The 24,594-nt window shown below is 38.9% G+C and overlaps 1 protein-coding gene across 3 annotated transcripts in view; it reads right to left on the minus strand.

Moving 5' to 3' along the window:
• Positions 1 to 390: 390 nt before the first annotated feature.
• The window catches only part of LOC149264840 (uncharacterized), a 292,062-nt gene continuing 267,858 nt past the window's right edge, over positions 391 to 24,594 (minus strand). For 2 of the 3 annotated variants that reach the window (XM_089390565.1, XM_089390547.1), the window contains one exon: positions 391 to 775. In XM_089390565.1, the coding sequence (XP_089246691.1) occupies positions 679 to 775 (97 nt within the window). In that variant the 3' untranslated portion in view covers positions 391 to 678. Of the gene's footprint in view, positions 776 to 10,004; positions 10,104 to 24,594 lie in introns of those variants that run through there. The other variant, XM_089390556.1, reaches the window with a different exon arrangement.

The following is a 24,594-nucleotide window of genomic DNA, read 5'->3' on the forward strand; positions in this document are numbered from 1 at the left end:
TCTGTTGTTGATATGTATTGCACTTTGTGCCACTTTGATATTTTCACCCTTACATGGTATATAGATAGGCAAACACTGCATCTTTTGTCTCTAATGATTTGGAATTACAATTTCAAATCTTACGAATAAAATTTTCATTAGAGATGATTATTTTTTTACCTTTTTCAAATCCAGTGCATTGAATCCAATTTGCTCATTAAAAATTGACCATTTTATGTATTTTTTTATAAATCCAGTTCATTGAATCTGGTTTGATCCTATTCAAGTTTGAATTCCGGTTAAATAAGTGGCCAGTTCAAAACTCAGTTCAGTTTTTATAGCTTTTCAAGATCAATTTTATGATACAAATTACAATAGAATCCTGAGATAGAAAAATACATAGAATGTATATTACAGGTAATATACATGTTTGCCTCCATGTTTATGTTTATGTTTATATATATAAACATGTGTTGTTGCAAACATCTTCGTCACCTCACTCAATAAGCCAAAAGAAATCGACAAGAGAGGAAAAAGTGCTAGTGCATCATTAATCAACTTTCAATTTTCAATAGATGACGCTCATTAGATACTCAACTAAGGTGGTAATTTACATGCAAGAAAAGTTATTGACGTTGCAAGCAGCCAAATAATGTCCATTACATCTTAAACCACGATTCTGCATTTTTGGATCCCAATTCAGGGGACGTCAATTTCAATTACTTTGGCAAGATCTTCAGGAGACATGCCCAACGCCTGAGGAAGAGTTTTCGCAGATGGACCATGGAACTTGAATCTGCCAAACCATTAAGAAAAAAAGTGACCATTTAAAATATAGACACAGCTTACATGTAAGATCATAAAAAATTATGTCATATAATACAAAGACAAATGAGAAATAAAGGAACGCACAACGACAATTTAAAAAAAACAGCAGTAGTTGTTAAAGATTATTTTTGTTTTATGGTAAATATTATTTTGATCCTAGTTGCTAAAATGGGGTTGTTTATTTACCACTGTTCATGTCTTTCAAGTATGCGCTTTTCTTCACGCGAGTGGTCTCAGTCATGTAAATGGATCATTTCGTATTGTTAGGGCTATGCAGAAATCATGGGAAAATTCAGAGAAAACATATCCCCACCAGTACCTTATTAACTGAAGGGACCTTTGAAGAATGTTATAAGCTAATTAGATTCTATTACAACAATTAAAATGGAAATGAAAATAATTGCCAGTTACAATAATCATAATAAGAAGCATTGTATTTAAAAAAAAAAAAATGTAGAAATTCTCAATCAATGTGTAAAATTGATTGGAGAAAAAATACAGCAAACAAATTTATATCTCCCTCAAAATTCCATTTTAGACCTCAAAATTCCCCTAATGTGGGAGAAGATCCTTTCTCTGATTGTGCTTCTCAAGATAGAAAATTGATCCATGATGTCTGCAACCATATCACCTGTGGGCATACATACCTCATCTTTCCTCATACTTCTTGCAACAACTTCCTCTGAATGAAGGAGCCTTATTCCATTGACCTGCTTCCTTGCTATGTCATCTTGCCATTATCCCGTGAATTCCACAAGTTTAGAACCACTTGTCTTTCTTCATGATCGTTGAACCTTACAATAAAGATTCCATCAGAGAATCTGGAGGATCTAGCATATCCTATTCTGCAGATGCTGTGAATGATGGGCCTTGTCCTAGATGACTTCTTCCTTCTCCACAAGTATCATTCAATGAGGTTTTCAAGAGCTATACCCTACATAGCTATAGATTTTTGTCCAAGACATTTTTCATGTTACCTATATAATGCTTCTACTATGATGCATCCAATCTCATTTACAAAGCTTCCTACCTATAATTTACACAACAAAAGAATATTTGAAGGAGATCATCTGTCATAATAGAGATCTCTTGCTTCCTCCTTCTTAGGCTTATTCATTTCAAGTTCTTTCACTTATTCGGTAATATGGGCTTCTTCCTTGTTTCTCTTGTTATTGTCCCTTTTAAATTTAGGAAAATCTCTTCTATAGTGCCCATATTCTTGACATCCATAGCATTGCACCTTAGCCATGTTCTTCCTTTTCTTTTGAGGACCAAATTTTCCCTTTCCTTTTGACATAGCAACATATGCTTGATTCTGCTCATTCAATCCCACACCAATTTTTGCCTTCAGTCTGCTTTCTTCGATTTTGCATAATGACCATAGATCTTGGAAAGGGGATGGCTTCTTTCTTCTCATAAATACTTTAAGTGAAATTGCCCCATTCCTCCAGTAGTGCATTTAATACTACATTAGTCATTTCTTTGTCATAGATTATTTCACCCAGATCCTGAAGTTGATCTCTTATTTCTAAAATCCTCATAAAATATGAGGTTATTCCTTCTTCTCTTGAGATCTTCAATTTGTAGTGTTCTTGCCTTAGAGAGATAACTTCTCCTGCAGTAGTTATGGAAAATAAATCTACCAATTTGTCATATATTGCATTTGAAGTGTCTAATTTTGATACATATGGAATGAGAGAGTCTTTGATGGATTATATGAGAATCCTCTAGGCCCTCACTTCCCCTTTCATGTATTTAGCAAGTGCTTGAGTATCTTCTTTGGGAACTTGGGTTATTGACCCCCTTGAAGTGATCCATGACTTCATTCTCAATGAAGTTTAGGTATGTTCTTTTCTTTCATGCAAGGAAGTTTGAAGCCCCAACCAGTTTATTGCTTTCCTTGCAAAAAGACATTTTGGTAGTTTCAGATGGAGTCATATACTTACTTGAGTAAATGTTGCTTCTTCCACTTGCTTCCCCCTTGATGTTGATGTAGATAGTAGAAGATTATTCCTTGAAAGAGTGATGAGAGAGAGCTTGTTTTATGAACCTTCTTGAAGATTATGACAATGTTCTTTGATCTAGTCTTCCTCAGTCTTTTGAAGAGCTTCCACTCCTTCGAAGATGGATGAATGATGAACTCAGAAATGCTTCTAGGGTTTCAATCCTTTCTTTCTTCTTCCTCCTTGATGATGATTTCTTCGATCTAGGGTTTCGGTATGATAAAGATCTTGATCTCTTGCTTGATATCTTTTGTCTTGCTTTGATCCTTGATACTCGACCTTTGCATTTCTTCTTGATTAGATGCCCCTTCTTGACTTTAGCACCTTAGCTCCAATACCATGTTGAGAAATCTAAGGCATCAATAGTTAGGTGATTTCTCTACTTATGATAATTTCTTGTGATAGACTTTTTGCTTCTTGATTATGATCTTCTCTTTCTTGTAATTATTATTATGTTCTTCTCATCAAGACAATTACCATATCATGAAAAAATAGAGAGACAAGAGACAATATATAGGCTTGTCAGCCAGGGGAAAAACCTCTCACTCTTTGAGAGGAAAACACAAACAAAATTCTTCTTATATATCTTCAATTGATAACACCAAGACCATGACAATGACCCTTGACACTAGAGTCCTCCCAAGACCAAGTCACTAGCCTCTTTTCTGACACTGCTTCTTCTTCTTCCTCTTCTCGGCTTCCTTGAGAATCTCGGTCTCTTATTGAAGGTATGCAACCCTAACACAGAAAACCCTAGATTCTTTTCGCTTGCTTGAATAGTCTCCTTCAGAGAGAGACTTACTGTGCTTCTTCTCAGCTCCTTTCAGCGAGGTCTTCAACCCAAACAAGATGACCTTAATATAGCTACAAACCTTCAACCTTCTTTTGGCACCTTTGAATCTTCTGCCTTTGCATGTAGGAGGATATACTACCCAAAACAGTCCACAACGAACTTCGATCTCCTTCCTTCTTGCTTCGTTGAGATAATGGCTCCTTTTAGTATGTTTCTCGCACTTCTTTGTAGACTTGCTTGACTGAATTGCTTGTTTGCAAATGAGGACAAGCACTAGTATATATAGGCATTTGTCCATGGTAGTTAGGCCGACGTGAACTCTTGGAGGAGGGCTGACATCATCTTCTGGAATCATCTCTTCGTTGTAGGCTGACTTGAAGAGGGCTAGTGACAAGGTCTTGGAGGATGACTTTACATAGATAAGTGTGACTCTTTACAATGTATATATAGGCATTCTCAGCTTCCTTAAGAATCTCGGTCTCTTCTTGAAGGTATGCAACCCTAACACAGAAAACCCTAGATTCTTTTCGCTTCCTTGAATAGTCTCCTTCAGAGAGAGACTTACTGTGCTTCTTCTTGGCTCCTTTCAGCGAGGTCTTCAACCCAAACAAGATGACCTTAATATCAATGTTGCATTAATCGTTATCGGGATTAAATCGACGTGGGGGAAAAATCGGAATTATCGGGAAAAAATCGTTTGGTACAAAAATATTCATTTTTTTTCATTTTTTTTCAATTTTTTTAATATCTAAACCATCTACAACATAAAATAAATACATTGACACATAAATATGATAAAAAAACTAATATATAAGATGTTTAATATCATTTCTAGCGCTAAAATCACACATAACATTGAATCATGTCCTGAATAGTAAGTCCTTACTCCTGAGTCCCAACTCAGCCTCAAAATATCAACAAAAAATATGATAATGTATCTCATCATGTCATAATGTCATATACAATAAAATGAAAGTCTAATCCTATTGATTTCCTCTGCCCCTCTTGCGAGAAAATGCCACAGCTTTCCCTTTCCCTCTAGATGTAGATGCTGGTGCCCGTGCTGGTGGAGCTGGCAGTGGAGTTTGATGTGCTCTAGAAGCTAAAGAACTAGAAGTAGGAGCTATAGGAGGTAGACCACGTCCTCTACTGGTGGCAGTGGTAGCCCGGGCAGGCGGTGTCACCTCCTCCTCCTGTTCCTCCTCCTCCTCCTCCTCCTCCTCCACCTGCTCCTCCTCCTGCTCCTGCTCCTCCTCCCCCTCCACTACATCCTGCACTAACCAATCATCAGCAGAATCCATGAGAGGCCTCTCGGCCTCAACCCTCCATGCAGCAGTGGTGTCAATCCCATCCAATGAGATGGCATCCACATCAGGTGTCCTCTCAAGTTGCCTCACCCACAATCCAAGATTGTAGTAGACGTAGACCATGTCATTAAGTTGCTGGGACTTCAACCTGTACAAAGATCATGAAATAATAATTAATAATTATAAAAAAAATATTGTTTAATGAATTCAAAAATTTATTTGGAAATTTGCAATATTTTAAATGTTTAAGTGTTAACCTGTTGCGCTTCTTGTTGTATATTTTTTCAAATACACTCCAGTTGCGCTCACATCCTGAGGAGTTGCATGTTTGGCTGAGGATGCAAATGGCAAGCTTTTGCAGAAGGGGTACCCTGCCACCATACATTTTCCACCATGAATTTACAACAAAATTACAAATAAAATTTTAAATAAACATAAGAAAAAAATGGAATTTGAAGAGACAATGAAATTTGAAACAAAGTTACAAACTAAAAAATACCTGGCATTTTAATCGTCCTATCAGTGATAGCCATCTCAAAGCCAAATGTGCCACCTGCCATCCTATATGTCTCAATTTGTTTAGAGATCTCTATACGTTGTTCTGGAGATCGCACCATCTTCTGGACATAGGATAAGAATCCATCCATGATCTCAACATCAAAATCAAACCCACATGCATAAGAAAATGCAGGGTTCAGGAAAAGCCCAGCAGCATGAATGGGATGATGGAGTGTGTTGTCCCATCACTCATCAATCACTCCCCATAGAAGGAGTTGTTTCTGAAACCCATCATCTCCCTTATCATTATAGTAGGCCCGAATGGCTTCTTTGGCCCTGTCCATGGCTTCATACAAATAGCCCATTGTGGGCTTCTCACCATCAACCAACCGAAGAACCTTTACCAAAGGTTCAGTAACGACGCACACCTCTTGCACTCCCACCCAGAAGTCTTCCTGGTATGAAACTAGTCTGCATACGGCCTCTCCTTCTGGTTTGCGGCTCATTGGTAAAGCACGCCACTCCTCTAAAAGAAACATTCTCTTCACATCCCACATAGAAATCAAGAGGGATTGAAGAGATATGAAACTAGTGGCAAACCGTGTAATGGCGAGGCGCACCAACTCTTTGTTGTTGGTGAATCTTCTCATCAAGTTAAGCACAAATGTATGATTATATATAAATTTTGTAATGCTTTTTGATGAGTCAACAATATCTTTGACAAAGGGAATTTTCCCTATGTCCTCTAACATCAAATCAATACAATGGGCAACATAAGGTGTCCAAAATAAAGTAGGATGCCTGTCCATAAGCATCCTACCAGCAACAACATAATTTGCAGCATTGTCCATTATGACTTGGACAACATGTTGTTCACCCACCTTCAAAATAAACACATCCAGCAAATCACATAAAGTTCTTGCATCTTTGATTTGTGCAGATGCATCAACAGATTTGATAAACATAGTCCCCTTGGGACAACTAACCAAGAAGTTTATAAGGGTTCTCCTCTTTTGGTCAGTCCAACCATCTGACATAACAGTGCATCCTGTTTGTGCCCATGATGCCCTAAAATCCTCCAATCTTTGGGTGCAGTCACACTCTTCATTTTGAAGAATCCGGCCTCTAAAATCATGATAAGAAGGGATTTTGTAACCTGGGCCAACACTGGCAATAGCATCAACAGTAGGTTGGAAAAATGGATTATTCCTTACAATGCTGAAAGGAATATCACTCCAGAGGAGAAATTTTGCCAGCAAGTTGTCAGCTTGTTCTTTCTCAGTTCTTTTTAGCATTGAATCGATAGATGACTGTGAACCAGGTGTGGTTCGAGGAACAAAAAATGATGATGCAGCTACCGGATTGGCTGATGCTGTAGTAGAACTAGTGCCACTTGGCCCACTTCCTTCAGCTGACCTTTTTAGTTGCCTTTTGAGTTCTTCTTTGGCCTCTCTATTCTGCTCTAAAGTTTCCAATGCTCTCATGGCTCTTTGGATAAGTTCAAAAGTTGTATTTGTACAAGGCTCCACATCATGTCCAGGGATTTTTGCAAGGTGAAACTTCAACCTGTACACCCCCCCGGACATCCCCTTTCCACACAACTTGCATTTCAAGTTTACTCTATCATTCGGAGCATCAGGTACACCATATTCCCAGAAAGGATCCAATTTCCTTGGCATGTTTGTTTTTGAACTTTGAAGTTGCAAACTTGAAGTCTTGAATGGTGTTTTGGTGCAGTTGTGAACCTATGGGAAAATAAGGATTAGGATTACAATTTAGCATTTACAAAATTACAAGTTACAAGTTACAAATTTACAAATTACAATTTAGTATTTTAATTTTTAATTTTTACATTGATGATTGTACAATGAAAATCCAAGTTACCCGTAACCCAACCTAAAACAACCATTCCAAAGTTCAAAGTTTCAAACACAAATTACCCAACCATTCCAAACCCAAGTTACCCAACCAAATGGCAAAAACAATGAAAAAAACATAAACAATGTTTAAAAAAAATGAAAACAAAAAAAAATTGGTTCCCATAGTCATACCAAGTTACCCAACCCAAAACAATGAAGAAATACAAAAAAATCTTTAAAAACAATGAAAACAAAAGAAAAATGGTGCCCATACCAAGTTTTCCAACCAAAAACAATGAAAAACATACAAAAACAATGTTTTTAAACAATGAAAACAAAAAAAAATTAATCCTCATACCGTTTCTATGGCGAAATCGGTGGTTCCCTCTTGATTTTCTTCTCTAAGCACTTAGATTTGGCTAAAAACCCTCTTCAGCTTGGTCTCCAAGAGCTCCTCCTCCCTCCGCGCGCGACTGTCCAAATGAGCGCATGAAAAACCCAAAAAAACGTTATAAAACCACATTGTCGCGACCCCCGGTGATTTTTTCTTAAAAAATCACGATTTTTTTCGTTTTTATCGCGATTTTTTCAATAAAAATCGGCAAAAAAAATACCGCGATTTTTTCGTTTAATTATTGCGATTTTATCGGTAGAGAGAAAAAATCGCGATTTTTTCATTTTATCGCGATTTAATCGTGATTTTCACAACACTACTTAATATAGCTACAAACCTTCAACCTTCTTTTGGCACCTTCAAATCTTCTACCTTTGCATGTAGGAGGATATACTACCCAAAACAGTCCACAACGAACTTCGATCTCCTTCCTTCTTGCTTCACTGAGATAATGGCTCCTTTTAGTATGTTTCTCACACTTCTTTGTAGACTTGCTTGACCGAATTGCTTGTTCGCAAATGAGGACGAGCACTAGTATATATAGGCATTTGTCCATGGCAGTTAGGCCGATATGATCTCTTGGAGGAGGGCTGACATCATCTTCTGGAATCATCTCTTTGTTGTAGGCCGACTTGAAGAGGGCTAGCGACAAGGTCTTAGAGGATGACTTTACATAGATAAGTGTGACTCTTTACAATGTGTTACATTTATTCATTACATGATAATGAATCTTTAGACTTTTATGACTAGATGACAATATACCTAAGGGATCTCAATGGGAACCTTAACTAAAATAAAATCCCTTGCTCATGAAACCCATGATGCAAGCAATACAATAATTTTATTTTTCTTCTCTACATCTCTTACATAACAATTACATGTCATTATGAAGACCGAACCTAGTTACACTTTTCAACAGTACCAAGTGGATTTCCACAGGATATGTATTTGATTGAGAAAAAAGAAAAATTAAAGAAAACAAAAAATGTAAAAGCATTAATTAATATTAAGAACCTCAACACAAATCCGTATTGACTTGGGATATTTTAAGTGTAAGGAGATTACCATCTCGATTTCTTTCTAATAAAATAAATTTGCATTGATGTATTTCTCATATAAAGATAGAAACGATTAATGTCTTATGTCTTAACTATATTCAGAGACGATATACTCGATTAGAAAAAGCACTTTTCCACTCATTACGTTTCAAGAAGGGCGCTGGTTCAGATTTGCATCTTCATCATGATTGAACTAGTAATGTAGCCTTCCCACATTTACTTTTCATCAGCGATGGATATTAGTTGTTGAGTAACTATGATGGGTGAAATACAATGTCACATCAATGGCATTGATTTGAACGATTGATGCTCCAAAGGAAGAAACTCACAAAAGATGAATAGGCATGTGAATGGTTTAAATGTATCTTTCCATGGAAATATCTCTAATGTTAATGAATGGTCAAAACTTTGGGTTGTCATTGTCAAGAGCCATGTCCAAATCCTATGCAGCACATGTTCAAACAATAGCTACCAAACATAAATACAAATATGAATCAAAATACCTTGTAAATACGATATGATATGGTAAAAAATTCAAATTCCAATATAAGAAAGGGAAAAATGTACATCACACTAATACGAAGGTTAAAAAAATTCTTTGGGATTTAAAAAATGAATATGAACACAAATTCAAATACAATACAAAACGAAACAAATTGAATAGAAAAATTCCATTACAATTATTATACATCCCAATATGGAAAAAATGCAAATTATTTAGGATTTAAAAATAAGAATATGTAAAATAGTGGCATACATATGCTCGCTCCATTAACCTCTTATATACAAAAGAAAAGCTACATGAGCAAACAAGCAAGTTAATGTTTTCAGTGAACACAACATAGGAATACAAGTCAACGAAAAATTGCATCATATCCAATCCTTTGACCATGCAAAGGATCCTTCAATTCTTGGTTTACCATAAAAAAAAGAACAATGAAGCTAATTTTGTCGAAAAGGACCCTCTTTTCAGCCACAAAACTTACATGAAACCAATATAATTTCAGGCAAAATTAGATTTCCACTATGGTCCCTGTCTCATGCATAATGGAAAGATGCTAATAGGAGTTTTTCTCAATTTTGAATTGATATAGATCAAAAAGATTATTAGAGTTCCAGAACACTGGGAACTCGACATTCTATGCTGTCAAATTTCAGTAACAGGAGGGAAGTTGACAACAAAATTAGATGACTCCTAAAAAATTAGGAAAGAACAATAAGACAAGGCCATGTTCAAGATATCACGTTGCATAATCAAGCCATCCATGTGTGTCATTTTTACTGATCCAAACTTCTTTCTCGTTGTTTCTTTATCGACTTTGCAACCATAGAATTTAGCACTTCATTTCTACTGCTGTGGGTAACGAGATTATTGAGTATTTATCTGGAGATTCCACAAAAATTATTAGAGTTCCAGAACAATGGGAACTCTAACTTTCTATATTGTCAAATTCCAGTAACCGGAGGAAAGTTGACTACAAAATTAGATGACTCCTCAAACATTAGGAAAGAACAACACGACAAGGCCATGTTCAAGATAGCACATTGCATAATCAAGCCTGTTGAAGAATGTAACTAGTGTCGGTCTTCATAATTGAATTTGAGTCATGTATATATCAAAAGAAAGAAAAGAAAGTTATTTATAAAAGGAAATTCTTTATTGACTTATTAAAGCATGAGTTTCATGCTTGGGTTAATGGTCAATAGGTCAAAGTCATAATCATTATGTAAGAAACCCTTCTTGGGTTCATGATGTCAAATAAAGAAATTTATTCTGTCACGTCTAGACTCTAACCCTCCTTCTATCGAGTCGGCCATCAAGCTCCTCTAAATCGGCTACAACTTCATTTCTTATAAGTCGGCTTGTCTATTATTCATGTTGGCTCAAAGTACAGTGGCAAACCACTATATATACCCAAGTGAACTCGACCAAATGATGCAGAAGTTATGAAGTTCAGACAAAATTGCAGGGGCAGCGAAGTTAGATCATCTACAGGACTGAAATGTTGGGTGACTACAGGATCAAGGCATCATATTAGTGAAGGACAAAATTGCTATTGCAGAGCAAAGGTCAAATTGCAGAGAGGACTGAATTCATACTTGGTCAGCTTGATGGATGGAGGGGTAAAAGTCTGAGTCAAAGGTCTTGGTTGTCTTACTTTGACATGAGTCTACTAAGGAAGAGTTTGACCAGGTTTTCCCCTCCATACGGGTTTTCCCCTGCTGAGTGCCTACATTTGGTGTCTCCTTATTTTTATGGTTTTAAAGGATGTTTGATGAACAAAGAATAATAACTATAAGAAGAATAAGAAGAACCTAATTAAGAAACCACAAGCATCTACCAAAAGAAAAGAGAAATCAATATAATAGAAGACCTGATCTCATTGCCCTAGATTTCTCAACAAAGCCAGCCATGTGTGTCATTTTTCCTGATCCAAACTTCTTTTCTGTTGTTTCTTTATCAAGATCGCAACCATGGAATTTAGCACTTTATTTCTATTGTTGTGGGGTACGAGATTATTGAGTATTTATTTGGAGATTCCACTAAGTAGTAGAAATTTTTAGAGAGGATAAGAAAGGTTACCACGAACTTGATGGATGTTATATAGCTTTTAGTTGTAAGTGTGGGTAGTCGATAACGCCAACAAATATACTTAGAAGATAGAACAATGGAATTTTTTGGTGCGAGGAACATTGTCGGCACAACAAAGGATCTGCCCAAGAACAACATAACGAGTATGCTATTTATTGAATAACAAACTATTCAAACCTTCATGCATCTGGATTTGATTTAGCATGACGTATTTGTGTTCATCTTCTTGGTATAATGTTTCCATATCATTGAATTGATAGCTCACTCACTCTCAATTGAATGGTACAACTTTGATGGGCCTTGCTCAACATTTTATTAGCAAATCAAATCGACTTTCTACCATAATACAACAATATTCAAAGCATATTCAAATAGAATTTGAATTGTCATACTGAAATGGTCGAAACTGTTGTATTAGATAACGGTTCAAACCCAATGAAGGAGAGTGATATAACAATTTTCACAATGTTGTCGAGTGCCCCCCCTTCTTTCAAGCTATGATGTTTGCCATGCTATGCTTTGATTAATTTTACCACTTTGTTTATCTCCTGGAGCCTAGACCAAAGTACTGAATGTTTGATTCTTGTATCTTTTATTTCTTTTAGTTGGAAGAAATCACTAAGAAAAATTATTGTTCTTTTGTCACTGATTTCGTAGACCCATGGCTTGGTTTTTTGGCCCTTTCAAAGGTTGTTTTTGGGAATTTTCTAATGCTTATATTCAAAAGTTCCCCAAAGTCTTCTGAGCTTCTCAAAAGTTTCAAACATTGTAAAGGCCTCAAAAGTTGTCAAAGCCTTTTCATTGAGACCTTTCACAATTGTTTCAAACTGTGATTTGTCGAAGATCAATTTCCTAACTTCAAATATCCAATCTCTCTTGAAAGGTGCCAAAATGTTTCATAAAATTGCCACCAGAAAAAGAAAGCATTCCTTGCTTGGGGATAAATCAAAACTTTGAACTTCCAATTCTGAAGTCTTTAGAAACATATCAATGTTTCTTTGATTTCTTTTGTTGAACAAATCATCTTTTGAGAGATTTTAGGCTCTTTCTAAACTTCTTTCAAACATGTCTACAACTACTGGTTGACCATTTTTTGTTCTCATAACAAAAATCAAAGGTGTGAAACCACTTTCTTAACTCCAGACGGGAAGGAGCACAAAAATAATTTTGAAACACAATTCAAAGTAATTACCAACCCTGATGAATTTTGCAACTTCACCTCTAAAAGAAAACTTACGCGTGCCTTAGGAAGGATCCAACATTCAAACTTCAAAATCAGCCCAGTGTCATTGAAGCTTCACAAATTTCTCCCCATGTTTTAATGCCAAAATTAAAGGAATGTTTGAATGCATTTTTAAATTCCAAACCTTTTAACATCCTCAAAACTATCAATATCTTCAAAGTTTAACCCCTAAAGGCACGCTCATTCTGAAAGCCTTTAGGACTTTATGATATTCAATATTTTGTTATGCAGCAAAAGTCATCAAGGAGTTCCACCTTTAGATAACTTAATGCTCCCCAAAATGGCTTTTGAGTGGCTTTCAAACTTTGCATCCAAGTTCGAATAAGCCTTGAGAGTTAGTTAACAACCTCCATAGTGTAATGTCCCCAAATTTTGGAGAAGCTTATGGTTTTGGAACCCTAGCCGCCATACTAGACTTCGGTGTTGAAACTAGACACCCTAGTATGGATTTGAGAGAAATCATTTAGATTTCACCATTGAACTTTAATGGAGAACAAGTTTTGCAAAAAAATTTGAGGTACCTAAGCTTTATCATTAAAATCCTTATTTGGTATTTTCTACTTCATCTTTGACAAGTTGAAACACCCTCACAAGAACAACAAGTTCCAAGCAGAGTTGGGGTTGATTAAGCCCTTGAGGAGAAGCCATGGAATAAACTATTACTGGGGGTTGATTTTCAAGGAGAAACCAAGCTAAATCTGAAGTCAATCTAAAGCCATTACAATTATTGAAGCAAAACAAATTCCTCTTCTACATCGGCTGGTCGAAAAACACTTGAAAAGGGGACTGAGCATTAGAGAGAAGTCAACATGAGTTATGAGGCTTGGGAGTATGATTTTCCTTCTTAGGAAGTTGAAATACCTCATCTTCTAGTTGAGTCGAACTAAATATCCCATGAGTCAAGTTCCTACTCTTTTCCTCTGTTCCAACTGAATGTAATTGTTATTTTGGGACTGTGGTATAGTATGCCAATCTAGTCGAAGCTCTGGGCTTCATTATTGAGTGTCCTTGCTGGAAAATATCATATCTAGGCGCTGGCCTAAACGAGTTATCTACATATATATATATATATATATATATATATATATATATATATATATATATATAGTGTGTGTGTGTGTCTTCCCTCTAGCTGATTGCACGTTGGAATAGTCAAGCAATAAAGGAGGGAACATTGTAGAGGCCATATTTTCAAAATATGAGTCATCACTTCACCACTAGGCAGTGTAAGACTTCAACCAAGAGCTGGAATGTGCCACTGATGAATGGGTTGTGAAATATTATCTATTGCAGCTACTGGAAATTATTCTTCTAACTGAAAATTTAATTATGCAGTTTATTTGCTACGGCAAACAACGAATAAAATCACAATTGTGATTTTCACCATAAAAATACTCGAAAAATAAAATACTGGAAACTGAGAAATTCTAGCACACACAATAATTTCACACGGTTATTTTTGGACAATTATCCTTGGAAAAACCCAACTTGGAAAAACCAGTGTAACAGATGAGGGTTTTATTATTAATGTTTAGCAGCAATTCTTCTGAGTACAATAATTTAGATGCCCTGTTGGCAATCTAATATGAGGAAAATACTGGCAAAAATATCATGAGAATTTTCTCTCACCCCACAGTTATTCTCTGCCTCTAAAACTGCCTCCCTAGCATCTGTGCTGAGCTCCTGCATCACCCTTTGCACAGAGCCTACCCTGGCCTTTTGGAAATTTCGTCCTTCCCTCCTTTGCTTCTCCCAGGAACTGGAAATTTTCCTCTCGGAATGTTGTTGCCCTCCTCTTCCACCTGCTACTCACCTTCTGGCTTTATCTTCTTCGCTGAGCTGTTGCTTCTGAGAAAATCAAATTGCCTGGGCAACTGAGTATCTGCACTGGATCGTCTCTCCATCACCACATCGACTTCCTCTTATAATCCACTATTGGAGCACCAACAACCAATATTAAACTTAATCAATGGCTAGGATCATCTCTAGATCAATCCGTGTGAGTTTCTAGAAGATTCTCACCTTGACTTAATTAATTCTGATCAATTAACCATATTCCCAAAGTTTAGACTTAGGAAATATTTAAAAATTGGTTAATAATCTAATTAAGTCATTTTAGGCAGAATTTCCAGAAATGATTTATGGGTTTTGGAGATCTCATGTATTCTAGCATCTCCACAAAATTTCAACGCTAGAACACATTCAATGCTACAAAAACTAACACTCCCCCTTAGCGAGGAATGTGTTGTAGTGCTACTGCTCACCCTATAGCAGCGCCCTATCTCTGGATCATCTCTTGTCACGCTACTAATGTCTGGCCATGCTGCCCACCAACCACTGCGCAACTCTGATATACGTTGCATCTGTGATGCTGTTGACATTGCCATACTATTTCCAACACTACATCTGCACTGCAACTCCCTCTCATCTGTTGTTGTTGCAACTGCAACATCTGCAACTGAAAAGCATCCAAAATAGCATGTCCCTGCCACTGAAACGGGTTCTCCACCATACCCATATGTTCTCTAAAATGGACGAACCTAGCTCTGCTTAGAGATTTCGTGAGTATATCTGCAACCTACTCTTCTATGGGAACATACTATAGTTGCACTGCTCCTCGTACACAATCTCTAATGAAGTGACATTGAATATCGATGTGCTTCGACCTGTCATGAAACACTAGATTCTCAAAGAGCTTTATGCAACTCTGATTATCACAATAAACATTAGTCGCCTTCATCCTTTGCCTGAACAAGCTTACTAGCAACTTTCGAAGCCATATAGCTTCGCACATAGTTGTGTTGGCTGCCATATACTCTGCTTCTACAGAGCTCAATGCTATTAACTTCTGCTTCTTGTTACACCAAGAAACCATCCCCGATCCAACACTGAAGCAGTACCCGGAGGTACTTTTCCTGTCCACTGAACTACCTGCCCAATCTGCATCTGTGTACCCACAAAGTCTGACGTCATCCCCTTGAGTATATCTCAATCCATACTCGACTGTGTCGCGAACATACCTCAGAATATGCCTCACTGCTGCCCAATGTACCCTCTTCGGCTATACCATGAACTGACTGAGGGTATTGACTGTGAAGCAAATGTTTGGCCTAGTGTTGACCAAATACATGAGACCCAATAAGTTGTCTATACAATGTGGGGTTGACATCCTTGTCATCTAATGCATTTATCTTCTTTTAGTTGGTGATCATGGGCGTAGACATGGGTCTACAATCCTGCATTTTGAACCTCTTTAGAATATCTGTAGCATATATTCCTTGCCCAAGGAAGATCTCCCCATCCTTCTCCCATCATTTGTTGCATATTTGATCTTATAGATCTATTTGGAACCTACAACTGATCTATCTTCCAGCCTTGGCACTACCTCCCAACATCATTCGTCATGATATAGCTAACTCTTCTACCATGGCATCTACCCACACCTGATGTTGTGTGGCCTCCTGAAAGCTGGAAGGTTTTGCAACCTGAGCCACCAATGCTTGGTACCTATCAGTCTGTCTATGTTGTCTTTTGCTTGTCCTAGGAGTTCCAATAAACTCCTTTGATCCCACATCTTTCTTTACTTTAAGTCCGGTTTCCTTTGTCCTACATAGAGACCACATTTCACTAAGTGTGGTTGATTCCTTCTTGGCATATATGCTTGATGTGAAGTTGCCCCAATCCTCAGGTAGAGCATTGAGTACTACAGTTGTCATCTCTGTTGATTTGTGGTACCATCAGATGTGCTCTAGCCATGAAAATTGGTGAAGAGGCTAAAGGACATGAGATCTCCAAGACCCAGAAATGGTTTGGGGAAATTCCACCCAGTTAGAGAGATATTAAAATAATTAATATTTTTTATGGGTTCCTAAGTCTAAGCTTAGGAAAATAAAAATATTAATGGGTATTAATACAAAACTGGGTGAGAAGGTTCTAAATGACATGAATCAAGCCAAATCTAATCTTAGTCGTTGATTAGGGACTTAATCTCGACCGTTGAAGACTCAACAGAAAAAATATAAGAAGCTTGAGCATCAATTGGAGGCACACCAAGATTGATCAGTCAGTCCGATTTTATGGAGCGGGGTTTGCTGAGAAAATTCGAACAAGTGATCTGAGTTGCAGCGAGGAGCAGTGAGTACATAGCAGAGAGGCAAAGATAGTGTCAGAGGGCCAGCGCAATGACTGAGGAGGCTACGCAGAGGCAGCTAGAGACTGCGCAGAGGCTCAGGGGCCTGCGTGGGTGAAGCAAAAGGCCAGAGAGCTAACGTAGAGAGGTAGAGGGCTGACGCAGGGGGTTCCAAAGCTACACAGAGGCTAGCTAGGCTGACGCAGAGCCTTGGAGAAGCGCCCGAAGGATTTTCGTGGGGCAGACTAGTGTTGAGAAGCTGAATATCTACTTTCGAGAAGAGGTATTACTGCCGTGTAAAAATCTTTGTTGGATGAGCCAGTTTGGCACCCTAGTTGTACTCAAGAAAGGTGCTTAATAATAAAACCCTCAAAACTGCTGCACCGGTTTTCCCAAGTTGGATTTTTCCGAGGACAATTGTCCAAAAATAACGGTTTCCCTTGTGTGTTTGTCTGTCATTTCAGTTGATGATATGTATATGTGTTGAGACTGCATTTGTGTTTATTTTCAGTATTTATATGGTTAAATAACATGTTAAGGAATAAACAAGTAGGTGAAATAAACCAAATAATGTAGTAGGAATTTATGATGTCTTAGATTCAGAAAAATCAACATGGTATCAGAGCGTTGCATATCATAGGAGAACTGAAGGCACCAGCTTAATCAGAGGCATTTGCAGCAATAACAGCTATCCCGAGAGACAAAGTTGCTCCTAAGCAGAAAGCAGTAGAGAAGGAGTGACGCAAAGGGCTTGCGTCATCATTTCGATCCAAAGAGAGGGCCTGCATCATCATTTCGATCCAGAGAGAGGGCCTGCATCATCATTTCGATCCAGAGAGAGGGCCAGCGCAGAGGCAGAAGAAGCTCATGAAGAGCCACGTCATTCTCTCAGCTAGTTAGGCTTGACGCAGTTGGCCAGAGGAGTGATTCAGTCTTGCAGGGATTGCATAGAGCTAAGAGGCTTAGTTTCTTCAGTTGTTGGGGCCTATGGAGCTATGACCAAATTGTGGATTGGGACGCTAGTGGGGTGTTGTTGCTGTCGAAGCAGAATAGTACCTAATGGGACAGAACAGAACCAAGGTAGAGAGAGTCGTTGCCTTGAGAAATTTCTAGCCAAGAAATCCAAATCCAAGTTGCAGTTGCGAAGAGGATCAGAGAGGAGCGGATCAACAGTTGGAAGGAAGATTTCCAATAGGGAAATCGAGACTCAGAGGGAGTCTAGGAGAGAACTTTCAGGAGGGAAATCGAGACTCAGAGGGTGTCTAGGAGGGCAGTCAAGACTCAGAAGGAGTCCAGAAAAGGAGCGAAGATGACAATGAATGGACTGGATCAAGACAGGTTTGATGGGGCCTCCAACTTTGTCATCTGGAAGGCCAGGATCTTGTCTGTTCTGGATAGACATCGCATCAAGGGCTTCGCCTTGAGAACCGTGGCTATCTCAGTCGACCCAACTGATAGCGAAAGGTATGAGGATGCATGGCCAAGGCAAAGTGCATAATCCTTGATGGGGTCAAGGATCATGTAGTTCAGCATATTGCCGAGAAGAATATGGCAAAGGAGATGTGGGATACCTTGACGACAGTGTATCAACGCACTTTCGTGCAGAGGAGGGATGCTATTGGAGAATCAACTGCGTCCGTATCAGATGTAGAAGGGGGAGCAGATAGATCTATTCCTTAGCAGGTTTCAGGAGATTCGAGACCAACTTACTTCCATAGGGACCACGCCGATTAGGAGTTCATGGTGAGACTGAGGACTGCCTTGAAAGTAGTCTCCGATGAGTGGGAGACATTCATCCAAAGCATTTTGGGCAGAGCGAATCTTCTAGGTTGGGAAGAGATGTGGGCAGCTCTTCACCAAGAAGAGATCAGACAGCTGACCAAGACGGGAAGTAGTAGCAAAGGAGGTCGAATCAAGAAAGAGGAGGAAGAGGATGCGGCTCTGGCATCTAGGGACAGCAAGGGAAGAGGAAGAAGAATAAGGAAGAAGCTTCTGACTCCAAGGCAGTGCCAACTAAGGCGGAGAAGGAAGTAGAGACTGATGACAATTGTGCCCGCTCATACACCTCTAGAGAAAAGGTGGGGAGACATCGAGTTGTAGTCAGGAGGACTACAAAAGATGTAGGGGCAGAATCATTGAGGTACCCAAACTCTTGGATCAGATCCAACTACGGGAGCCCTGAGAGACAGTAGCAGGATGACAAATGTCGGTAGAAGCAAGATGCGGATGAAGCGGCAGAATAGTGCTAAAGTGTAGGGATTTGTAGCAACGCAGTGAGGGTTGCAGTAGTGCGAGAGGCACAGAGGTGGTTCCAGCAGTGCAGTAAGGCATGGAGATGTTTGCAGTAGTGCGAGAGGCACAGAGTTGTTGCATCAGCGCAAAGGCAATAGAGGGAGCATAGTATAGCAACAGAAGGAGATTCAGCATCATGAGGGCTTCCAGACTGAGAAGGATATTAGTATTTGGGTAGATCAGTTACTTACTTCTCAGTAACTGAGTTGCAGTGCAATAGTTAGCAGTGGTAGTGCTATGGGCAGCATGATGCAACATGTTGAGAGGGAGTTGCAGTACAGATGTAGTAGTGGCAGTGGCAGTGGCAGAGCCATTGGTAGCAGTACAGGAGACAGTAGTGCAGTGGATGTTGGGCAGTAGGCCCAGCACCAGCACAGGTACTGGTGCTGGATTATTAGTGTGATGTTCAGTGGTGGAGCATTACTAGAGCACATTCCTCGCTAAGAGGGGTTGTTGATTTGTGCTAGCATCGGATGTGCTCTAGCCATGAAAATTGGTGGAGAGGCTAAAGCACATGAAATCTCCAAGACCCAAAAATGGTTTGGGGAAATTCCACCCGATTAGAGAGATATTAAAATAATTAGTATTTTTAATGGGTTCCTAAGTCTAAACTTGGGAAAATAAAAATACTAATGGGTATTAATATAAAACTGGGTGAGAAGGTTCTAAATGACATGGATCAAGCCAAATCTAATCTTTAGCCATTGATTAGGGACTTAATCTCCATCGTTGAAGATTGAACAGAAAAAGTATAAGAGGAGGCTTGAGGGTTAGTTGGAGACACGCCAAGATTGATCAGTGAGTTCGATTTTCTGGAGCGGGATTTGCTAAGAAAATTCGAACAAGTGATCTGAGTTGCAGCGAGGGGCACTGAGTACATAGCAGAGAGGCAGAGATAGTGCCAGAGGGCCAGCACAGTGACAAAGGAGGCTACACAGAGGCAGCAAGAGCCACGCAGAGGCAGCTAGAGACTGCGCAGAGGCTGAGGGCCCTTTGTGGGTGATGCAGAAGGCCAGAGCGTTGAGGCAGAGAGGCAGAGGGCTGACGCAGGGGGTTCCAGAGCTACGCAGAGACTAGCAGGGTTAACGCAGAGCCTTGGAGAAGCGTCAGAAGGATTTTTGTGGGGTAGACTAGTGCTGAGAAGCTAAATATCTGCTTCCAAGAAGAGGCATTACTGCCATGTAAAAATCTCTGTTGAGTGAGCCGGTTTGGCACCCTAGTTGTACTCCAAAAATAACAGTGTCCCTTGTGTGTTTGTCTGTCATTTCAGTTGATGATCTCTATATGAGTTGAGATTGCATTTGTGTTTATTTTCAGTATTTATATGGTTAAATAACTTGTTAAGCAATAAACAAGTAGGTGAAATAAACTAGATAATGCAGTAGGAATTTCTGATGTGATAGATTGAGAAAAATCAACAATCTCCCTGTCAGACATGACTTCCCCAAGCTCTTGAAGTTAATCTCTCATTTAAGAGATTTTTATGAAGTAGGGAGCTATTCCTTCCTTTGTTATCTTCATCTCGTACAATTCATTCCTTAGATATATTACTTCTCCGATTGTGGATACTGAGAATAACTCTACCATCTTATCATAAATTTCCTTTGATGTTTCAAACTTGGAGACATAAGGAATGAGAGAGTCTTTGATTGATTCTATTAGAATCCTTTAAGCTCTTGTCTCATCCTTATTGTACGTGGCTAAGGCTTGAGTTTGTTCCTTAGCAGGGATAGTGATATTCCCTTTGACATGTTCTAGGAGTTCATTCTCTTTAAGAAGTAAATCAATCCTCTTCTTCCATGCAAGAAAGTTATTGGTACCTACCAATTTGTTGCTTTCCTTGCAAAAAGACATTGATGTATATTCAGAAAGAGACATATACTTGATTGATTTTGAGTTGTAGTGGATTTGCTTCCTCCTTGAAGACTTCATGGCTTGCCTTTCTAGGATCTTGATGTTCTTCAAGTTGCCTTCTCCAAGTGGACTTGCTTCAAGTAGACTTTATTGATGGCTTGGCTTGTGGTGTAGGTCCCTTCTTGATCTGCTCTTCTTTGTAGGTGCCTTTATGTAAGGCTCTTCTTCTTGCTATGTAGTCTTACTTGGTGAATGATAGGTGATAGGCCTTCTTTTGCTTGAGTATATTTGGCTTGATGCTTCCACCTTGTAGATGACTTTCCTTGATGAATGTTCTTGAGTTGCCCTTTCCTTGATGTGTCACGTTAGCTCTGATACCATGTTGAAGAATATAGGGCAAATATGTGTAGTGTGATTCTTCGTTACTTGATAACAATTTGTGGAGTCTTTTTACTTTTTCTTTTTAGCTTAATCTTCTTCTTATTATTATTAACGCATGTGTGCGTACTTCATCAAACTGCTACCAAAACATAAGAACAAGAACACAAGATGTTGGCTCTCTGCCAAGGCCAAAACCTCTCTTCTCTTGAGAGGAAAACCCTTTCGTGAATTTCTCTTATTGAAGCTTCTATTGATCAATGCCAAACCCTAGACCCTTGATAAGAAGACCCTCCAAGCACAAGTCAAGTCCTTTCCTACTTCCTCTTGCAACACTTCGTCCTTCTCCTTCCAGCGCTTTGTCTTCCTCCCTTCAGCACTTCTTCCGGCAACTGTAGAGACCTTAGATTGTATGCTCTAGGATGAACCTTGACCTTTTCTTCCTTCGCTTGAGATGGAGCCTTCCTAACTTGAGAAGATGACCTTGTTGCCTCCCAACTGAGCCTTCTTCTCTTTCACAAATATTGTAGACTTAATATGACCGTCTTGCAACCCTAGATTTATGCACGTGTGGTGACTTCCTTTATATAGTAAGCTCGTTTCTTCCTTCGCTTGATTGGGAGACCTTATAGGTCTAGTTTCCTAGTCCAATTAGATAGATATGCCAACAGTGAGTTTCTGTTGCTATGGCCGTAGGCAGAGCCTTCCCCTTTCGCACGTGTGGTTGTGTGTTCACCCTAGAGACAGTCCTTAATTTTTCGACTTCTTTCTTTCTTCCTTCGCTGCCCTAGAAGACCTCTTTTTCGTCCTTTTTCTTAGCCTCTTCTTCCGTCGGATTTCAGAACTCTTGATTGCATTGTAATGGAGTGGACAACCTTTATTTATAGATGATTGTCCGTCCCTTTAGGTCGACGTGTTAACTGTTTGTAGGCCGACTTGTTGAGCAGACTTCAGATGGTTTCTATGGTGGTGTAACATGCTTGAAGGAGGCATCTTAATGAGGAGAGTAATACTCTAGTGTGTTGTGTCTAAGGAAGGGGGCAACAAGGAGATCCAAATCAGTCAAGAAGGGCTTCATTAATTGGATCAGATCCAATTGTTGTACATGTGTTTCCTCAGTTGGGCCATTATCCCAAGACGTCAAGCCAAGTAGGTTCTAAATATTTTAATGGACTAATTTGATTGGGCAAGTCGCAAAATATGTTGTCTCATTTTTTTGAAATTGGTTATATTTGTTAGAGAATCTCGGGCATAGTAGTGTAAAGTGATTCTTCGTTGCTTGATAGCAATTTGTGATGTGTTTTTACAATTCTTCTTCTTCTTCTTATTAATGTGTGCATTTCATCAAACTTCTACCAAAACAAAATAACAAGAACACAAAGTTTGGCTCTCTGCAAGGGACAAACCCTCTCTACTCTTTGAGGAAAACCTTTTGTAAGATTTCTCTTATTGAAGCTTCTTATTTGAACAACTGCCAAACCCTAAACCCTTGATTAGGATATCCTCCAAGCAGAAGTCAAATCCTTCTTTTTGCACTGTCACTTCTGGCACATCTTCCGACACTTCTTCCGACACTTTGTCTTCCAATTAGAGTTATTTTCACCTTAGAGAGATGGACTCCTTCACTAAGCTTGTGAGTCTTTGGAGGCTTGATCTTTCACCCAAACACAAAAATTGTCTGTTGTCATACCCTTGCTGCACCTCGCACATGTGATTGTTTAGCCCTAGAAACAGTGCTTCATACATTAAATTGTTGCTTCCTTACTTTGTTGTAGAGCCCTTCTTCCTCGTTGGAATAGGAGGCCTTTGTAGGCCTAGTTACTAGCCCAAACCCTAAAGAATATATCATTGTAACTTTACTGTTGATCTGGCCGCAGTTTGTCCTTTATTCCTCCACACGGGTCGTTGTAGCTGCTTCAAAAATTGTAACGACCCAGCTAAATTGATCCATTATATAAAGTTTTAAACCTTATAATAAAACCAAATGTGATGAAATTTAAACAATAAATGTGTTAACTTTTATAAATAAAATTTAAAATTATAAACATATATAAGTTAAATTTTATAAAATATATAATTAAACTTTATAATATATATATATTAAATTTACAAAATACATAATTGAACTTTATAATATAAATTTTATATACTATACAATGGAACTTTATGATATATATATAACTTAAATGTTATAAAGATATATGGCTGAACTTATAAGTATACATATGCTAAGCGTGAAACACAACCTATGCTAGCATACCTAAAAAAATCATTAAAGGATCCATTAATAGGGGGCGCGTCCAACCAACTGAGAATTTATAGCAGAGCGCCCTTTTGCCAGGAAAAGATCTGAGGGTTAAATTGCATGGAGGGCGTGTCAAGTGGAGGGAAGGCGGTGGCTGCAGGTAGGAAGGCGGCCACCGCCAGGCCCGGAGATAAAAACCAGCAGCCTGGATCGAGAAGGGGGGAGAAAAACCAGAGAGGGGCAGAGAGAACCGGAAGCAGAATTTCACCAGGAGAAAACCAGGAGAAGATAATTATCTATTGGAAGAGCTTTAAGCCGTCTGAGGTTCTGGGCACGGAGGGACAGAGAGCTTCTGTTGAGCAGCTTTCTGGATTGAGCAGCTAGGTTTGCTCAGTCTGGTTGGGTGGTATTGGTCTCCCGGAGACTGGATCAAAATAGCCACGACATCACCAGCAGAATCAGCAGCAGTTAAGGTAAGTACAAATTTAAATTCTTCAGGCTTTCTGTATTTCAGATTCTAGTTATTGTGTTTGAGTATTACACATGATATCAGAGCTAGTTTTTAACTCTGCGGTACCTTATTGGCCCTACACCTGTAAACACACTCTTAAGGTTCATGATTCTGTTCTGTTTTAGAAAGAAAACATTTTCGTAGAAACAAATTCCAGCCTCAGATGCAACAGTCTCAGGGTCTGTATCGAACTGAGTTACAGAGGGAACTTGAAATCTCAATTTCCTGCAATTTCTCATCACGGCCCTTACAAATCCGTATCTGGCATCAATTCCGTACCCTCCTTGATCCGACTGTACGAAAGCAGGGACCGGAATATCTCAAATAAACGGGAGCCGAAAAACTGAGTCGACAGTCGGCATTCAATAAATCCTCCCCGTGTTTCGGAAAGGGAATGACAGGGGCCCTCGAATTTTGCACTTAAAGTAGTAAATTTGCAGAGACTTAAATTAGCCTTGCAAACGCCGCTAGGTTCCGTGTCTGTAAAGCTTCAATGGGTAGAATTTTCAACAGACAGCAAAAGATTCAATGGCAATTATTAGAACAGGAAATTGTTGTAAATTATGCTTCAATTTGGATCTATCTTTCCAAGCTGCATAAATCGTGCAATTATCAGTCGACGCTGTCTGG

This window comes from Pinus tabuliformis, chromosome 6 (genome assembly GCF_031772625.1).
Source record: "Pinus tabuliformis cultivar Carrire ecotype Pingquan chromosome 6, CPIR1, whole genome shotgun sequence".
Taxonomy (NCBI): Eukaryota; Viridiplantae; Streptophyta; class Pinopsida; order Pinales; family Pinaceae; genus Pinus; species Pinus tabuliformis.